At 36.6% G+C, this 6985-nt stretch overlaps 1 protein-coding gene across 1 annotated transcript; it reads right to left on the bottom strand.

Annotated features, from left to right (window-relative positions):
* Window positions 1-5413: 5413 nt before the first annotated feature.
* LOC116015977 lies at window positions 5414-6985 on the bottom strand. Its single transcript, XM_031256145.1, has 3 exons — window positions 6270-6985; window positions 6050-6215; window positions 5414-6007 (listed from the first exon to the last, which is right to left on the bottom strand). The coding sequence occupies exons 1-3, from the start codon at window positions 6983-6985 to the stop codon at window positions 5414-5416; spliced, it is 1476 nt and encodes a 491-aa protein (XP_031112005.1).

The following is a 6985-nucleotide window of genomic DNA, read 5'->3' as shown; positions in this document are numbered from 1 at the left end:
TACTTGAGCTATAATTAGAGATTAAGATTTAGATACTTAGCTCAATTCAATCATGCCCATTTCATGCCTTAGAGTGATGAATCTTGATTCGCATAAAGGCTTTGTAAGGATGTCCGCAATTTGATTTTCTGTGGGTATGTACTCGATCTTTAGATCTTTCTTTTCGATGTGATCCCGAATAAAATGATGTCTCACGTCAATGTGCTTGGTTCGTGAATGAAGTATAGGATTTTGGGTAATTGCGATTGCACTAGTATTGTCACAAAAAATACTAACATCATCGCAACTAATTCCATAGTCCTTTAACTGTTGTTTCATCCATAAAATTTGTGCACAACAACTCCCTGCTGCGATATATTCTGCTTCGGCTGTGCTTGTAGCAATGAAGTTTTATTTCTTACTAAACCAAGAGACTAACCTTCCCCCTAAGAACTGGCACGTCCCTGAGGTATTTTTTCTATCAATTTTGCAACCTGCAAAATCTGCATCTAAAAATCCTGTTAGTTCAAAGTTACCTTCCTTTGGATACCATAGTCCAACGTTGATAGTGTTTTTAAGGTAACGAATAATTTTCTTGGTCGCGAGAAAATGACTCTCTTTGGGCTGTGATTGGAATCTCGCACATACACCTACGGAATAAGATATGTCGGGTCTACTTGCCGTGAGGTATAGGAAAGATCCAATCATTCCTCGATACTTTGTTTGATCAACATCTTTGCCTTCTTCATCCTTGTCCAGTTTAGGAGATGTGCTCATTGGAATTTTGACTGAACTTTTTCCTTCTAAGCTAAATTTCTTGATAAGATCTCTTGTGTATTTGGCTTGGTTAATGAATATTCCTTCCTTCGATTGTTTGACTTACAGTCCAAGAAAGTAATTTAGTTCACCCATCATGCTCATTTCGAATCTGTTTTGCATAAGCTTATAAAATTTCTCACATAAATTGGCATTAGTACTTCCAAAAATAATATTATCAACATAAATTTGCACTAATAAAATATGATTATTTTCTTGAATTCTAAATAAGGTTTTGTCAACAAGGCCTTTGGTAAAACCACAACTAATTAAGAACATTGATAGGGTATCATACCAAGCTCTAGGTGCTTGTTTTAACCCATAGAATGCCTTCTTTAGTTTATAGACCTTGTCAACTTCACCTTGTACCTCAAATCCGGGTGGTTGTACCTTGTCAACTTCACCTTGTACCTCAAATCCGGGTGGTTGTTCAACATATACTTCACCTTGTACCTCAAATCCGGGTGGTTGTTCAACATATACTTCCTCTTCAAGTAAGCCATTAAGGAATGCACTTTTCACGTCCATTTGATAAACCGTTAAATTCTTGTATGCAGCGTAGGCTAGGAAAATTCGAATCGCTTCAAGTCTTGCAACTGGGGCAAAAGTCTCATCACAATCTATTCCTTCTTCTTGAGAATATCCCTTTGCGACTAGCCTTGCTTTATTCCTAACAATGATGCCATCTTCGTTTGCTTTGTTTCTAAAGACTCATTTAGTTCCAATAACATTGTGATTTTTTGGTCTTGGAACAAGCTCCCAAACATCATTTCTTTTGAATTGGTTCAATTTTTCTTGCATAGCCTCAATCCAGCTTGGATCACTTAGAGCTTCATCAATTTCTTTCGGTTCCATCTAAGATAGAAAGCATGCAAACAGAGCATCTCTTGTAGAGGATCTTGTTTTCACACCATCGTACAAGTTTCCAATAATAAGATCTTGAGGGTGATCTTTGAGCCATCTCAAATCTGGTTGAAAGTTGTTTTGAGGAGAGGATGACAGTGTAAAGTCATTTGCAAGTGGGGTTGAGGAAGATGGGTTTTGGTTTGTAAAGTTGGTTCCAATCTCGTTTCTAAGGTCAACCTCAACCTCATTCCTTAAGTTAGCCTCAACTTCATCACCTACTGCGTGATTTATGTACTACCCTCCAATTTCAGGGGAATTTAATTCTAGATCATTTAACCCCTGTAAAACATCATCTTCAGAAGAATCATTAGTAACACTTAAATCATTATGGACGTTCTTACCCATATTTGAAGTATTTGGTTCTTGGGTTTTTGGTGATTCATCAAATACAACATGAATTGATTCTTCTATTACCACTGTCCTTTTGTTCAATATTCTGAATGTTCTGCTAGTAGAAGAATATCCCAAAAATATTGCTTCATCTGCACGCTCATCGAATGTTTTTAGATACTATTTACCATTATTAAGAACAAAACATTTGCAACCAAAAGAATGAAAATAGCTAAGATTAGGCTTTCTCCATTTCCATAATTCATATGGTGTCTTGTTGTGTATTTTGTGAATCATGCTTCTGTTCTGAGTATAACAAGCAGTGTTGATAGCCTCCGCCCAAAAACGTTTTGGTAGTTCGGCTGCTGAAAACATGACTCGTGCGGCTTCTTTAAGTGTTCTATTTATTCTTTCAGCTACACCATTTTGTTGTGGCGTCCTTGCGGCAGATAGTTGATGCAAAATCCTCTGTGAACTACAGTAGGCCTGGATCACGCCATTCACGAATTCTGTACCTCTGTCTGTACGGATTTTGGAGATTTTTGCGTCCTTTTCGTTTTGAAGTTGTTTCAAGAGCTCTGGCAATTTTTGTTCCACTTCGTTCTTCTTATTGATAAATATCGTCCAAGTGAACCTGGAAAAATCATCAACAACAAGAGTATATTTCTCACCACTTATACTTACCGGGTCTACTGGACCAAAGATATCCATATGTAGTAGACTAAGAGGTCTTGATGTAGATTCNTAGACCTTGTCAACTTCACCTTGTACCTCAAATCCGGGTGGTTGTTCAACATATACTTCCTCTTCAAGTAAGCCATTAAGGAATGCACTTTTCACGTCCATTTGATAAACCGTTAAATTCTTGTATGCAGCGTAGGCTAGGAAAATTCGAATCGCTTCAAGTCTTGCAACTGGGGCAAAAGTCTCATCACAATCTATTCCTTCTTCTTGAGAATATCCCTTTGCGACTAGCCTTGCTTTATTCCTAACAATGATGCCATCTTCGTTTGCTTTGTTTCTAAAGACTCATTTAGTTCCAATAACATTGTGATTTTTTGGTCTTGGAACAAGCTCCCAAACATCATTTCTTTTGAATTGGTTCAATTTTTCTTGCATAGCCTCAATCCAGCTTGGATCACTTAGAGCTTCATCAATTTCTTTCGGTTCCATCTAAGATAGAAAGCATGCAAACAGAGCATCTCTTGTAGAGGATCTTGTTTTCACACCATCGTACAAGTTTCCAATAATAAGATCTTGAGGGTGATCTTTGAGCCATCTCAAATCTGGTTGAAAGTTGTTTTGAGGAGAGGATGACAGTGTAAAGTCATTTGCAAGTGGGGTTGAGGAAGATGGGTTTTGGTTTGTAAAGTTGGTTCCAATCTCGTTTCTAAGGTCAACCTCAACCTCATTCCTTAAGTTAGCCTCAACTTCATCACCTACTGCGTGATTTATGTACTACCCTCCAATTTCAGGGGAATTTAATTCTAGATCATTTAACCCCTGTAAAACATCATCTTCAGAAGAATCATTAGTAACACTTAAATCATTATGGACGTTCTTACCCATATTTGAAGTATTTGGTTCTTGGGTTTTTGGTGATTCATCAAATACAACATGAATTGATTCTTCTATTACCACTGTCCTTTTGTTCAATATTCTGAATGTTCTGCTAGTAGAAGAATATCCCAAAAATATTGCTTCATCTGCACGCTCATCGAATGTTTTTAGATACTATTTACCATTATTAAGAACAAAACATTTGCAACCAAAAGAATGAAAATAGCTAAGATTAGGCTTTCTCCATTTCCATAATTCATATGGTGTCTTGTTGTGTATTTTGTGAATCATGCTTCTGTTCTGAGTATAACAAGCAGTGTTGATAGCCTCCGCCCAAAAACGTTTTGGTAGTTCGGCTGCTGAAAACATGACTCGTGCGGCTTCTTTAAGTGTTCTATTTATTCTTTCAGCTACACCATTTTGTTGTGGCGTCCTTGCGGCAGATAGTTGATGCAAAATCCTCTGTGAACTACAGTAGGCCTGGATCACGCCATTCACGAATTCTGTACCTCTGTCTGTACGGATTTTGGAGATTTTTGCGTCCTTTTCGTTTTGAAGTTGTTTCAAGAGCTCTGGCAATTTTTGTTCCACTTCGTTCTTCTTATTGATAAATATCGTCCAAGTGAACCTGGAAAAATCATCAACAACAAGAGTATATTTCTCACCACTTATACTTACCGGGTCTACTGGACCAAAGATATCCATATGTAGTAGACTAAGAGGTCTTGATGTAGATTCTTGTGTCTTAGATTTGAAAGAAGACTTCATTTGCTTTCCTTTCTGACACGCATCACATATTTGATCCTTCTTGTATACAATGTTGGGTAAATCTTCAACTAACTTACATTTTGCAAGCTTGTTAATAGACTTGAAGTTTAAATGATTTAATTTCCTGTGCCATTCCAACTCGTAGTGCTAGAGTTGTTCGCCATTAAACATACCGAGTCCTTAGTTGTGCTCCAATCAACCAAATACATATTTTTCTTTCTTCTTCCGGTGAGCACAGTTTTCTTTGTGGATTCTTCTTTAACTCGGCATTTGTCTTTGAAGAACTCTACAAGATATCCTTTGTCACAGAATTGGCTAGTGCTAAGGAGATTGAACTTTAGTCCTTCCACATAGGATACATTTTCAATTCTTAAGCCATTCTTGATAACAGTTCCAGTTCCCTTTGTTATTCCATGATCATTTCCACCAAATATGACTTTTGGTCCTTCAATATTTTTGAACTCTACTAGACTAGCTTTATTACCGGTCATATGTCGAGAACATTTGCTATCAAAGTACCAAATATCTTGCAACAAAATTAAGTATTTTTAGGTACTCATATTTGTTTGGGTCCTTCCTTGTTAGTGATTTTAGGCATCCAAATCCACCTAGATCTCATTAATCCAAGATTAGGTGATTTGTAACCATTGACAACATTATAATTGTAAGGAATTTGGACATTCTTTTTGTGGGCTGGCACTTGTCCAACATTCATTTGTTTAGTAAAATGAAATGTGTTGAACTTGGTTTTTGTCCATGTTTTGATTCATCATGCCAGTCCTCTTCAGTAGTATAATTCTTACCAAACCTCATCATTGGAAATTGTTTCCTATGAGGTCTTTGCGCACTTGACTCATTGGTAAATCTCTTACGAGAACCAAACTCATGCTTTTTAAATTTCTGCATTGGCGAAAATTATTGCTTTGAGGCTTCGGCCTTGCAGTGTTTATTCTAGCATTAGTTTGATACCCAATTCCTTGTCTCATAGTGTTATCTTGACTTTTGACAAATTTTACTACTTGAGATTTATTAATTAAAGAAGTAGTAGAATTAGTCAAATTTTCAAAAATTTTAGAACATGTAGGATCATAGCCCAGTCCGGCTTATCTCCTGAGGGTTTTTGCATATTTACCATTTTATCCATTATTTTGGATGAATGTGTAAATGATGCTATTGTTTCCCTAAGATTATGTTCTCTAATTTCTCTAGCTTTACACTCTTCTTGAAGCCGAATATTTTCAGCTTTCAAGTTTCTCATCTCAAGTAAAGCATTTTGCAATTTCTCATTTATTTTATCTTTTTCAAGAATCAGAGAATCTTTGCGCTCTTTGAGTTGAGAATGAGTGTCCATAACAGTTTGACAATCTTTCATTAATTGAAATATAGATTCTCTAGAAAAAGATGAATTTGCATAATCAAAGGATTTAGATGTTACCTCGTCTTCTTCTACTTCATGCGCCATTAGGCATTTTTCCTGGAAATCTGATTCACTGGTTATGCTTAGAAGACACAGCAGTGCAGTATCCTCCGTTGAGCTATCACTTTCATCACTTGAAAATTCCTCAGACCCACTTGTCTCAAGAGGGTCATTTATTAAAGCTTTCCTTTTATCCTTCTTGAATCTTCTATCCTTTGATTCAGATATTTCCTGTTGAGAGTTAGAAGTATTTTTATTTTGATTTTTACTCACCTTGGGGTATGGACATTCTGCCATGAAATGTCCTGGTTTTCTACAATTGTAGCACAAGTTTGTGTTATCATCAGAAACTTCTCTTCTTGGCCTTCTAGATGAACTTCTTTGATATCTTTGAGATGAATTGTTGAAGTTGTTCTTCCGCATGAATTTTTTGAATTTCCTAACAAGCAAAGCAAATTGTTCGTCAGATAAAAAATCATTATTTCCTACTAACCTTGAGTTTGATGGTTGTTCGGCTACTAAGGTTGTGGTTCTTTCTTCACGTTCCTCCTCAAGTTTTGATTTCATCTCGAACTCGTACGCTTTGAGATCACTAAAAGGTTTGTCAGTTGAAACAACTTTTAGATCCATATGGTCTCGCATGGCTGTCACTTTCGTATCCCAACTTGACAGTAGTCCGCGGAGTATTTTGAGAGAGATTTCTTTTTGATTGATGGTCTTTCCAAGATCAGTAATCTCTTCCAAAACTTTGACCAATCTAGCCTCCATGTCAACAATCTTTTCACTTGGTAGCATCTGGAAGTCTTCAAACTTTTTCATTGCAATTGTGAGTTTGTTGTCTTTTTCCTGTTCGTCTCCTTCGCTGATTTGGATTAAGACATCCCACAAGTCTTTAGTTGTTTTGCACTTACGGATTTTTGGGAAGATTGTATCATCCACAGCTTTGAACAGTATATCCTTAGCTATATTGTCCAGGTTACTTCGCAATCTATCGTTAGAAGTCCATTCCATCTTTGGCTTTGAAACATACTGTGGTCTATCTGGGCTTAGGATTGATGAAGGATTGACCTTCATAATTAAAATAGGACCATCTGAGATAACATCCCACATTTCATCGTGGAGAGCTGATAAATGTACCTGCATACGTATTTTCCAATCATCAAATTTTTCAAGAGAGAATAATAAGTTCTGAGCTAAATCTTTCTTCAT

The sequence above is a fragment of the Ipomoea triloba genome, chromosome 4, assembly GCF_003576645.1.
Source record: "Ipomoea triloba cultivar NCNSP0323 chromosome 4, ASM357664v1".
Taxonomy (NCBI): Eukaryota; Viridiplantae; Streptophyta; class Magnoliopsida; order Solanales; family Convolvulaceae; genus Ipomoea; species Ipomoea triloba.
Note: the sequence above shows the minus strand (reverse complement) of the source record. Positions and strands in the feature narration are given on the sequence as shown.

Coding starts and splice junctions, on each gene's coding strand:
- LOC116015977 (XM_031256145.1), bottom strand. CDS start 6,985: ATGAAGAAAGATTTAGCTCAGAACTTATTATTCTCTCTTGAAAAATTT. Junction 6,216..6,269: donor GAACAACCATCAAACTCAAG/GTTAGTAGGAAA, acceptor TTTGCTTGTTAG/GAAATTCAAAAAATTCATGC. Junction 6,008..6,049: donor CAGAATGTCCATACCCCAAG/GTGAGTAAAAAT, acceptor AACTCTCAACAG/GAAATATCTGAATCAAAGGA.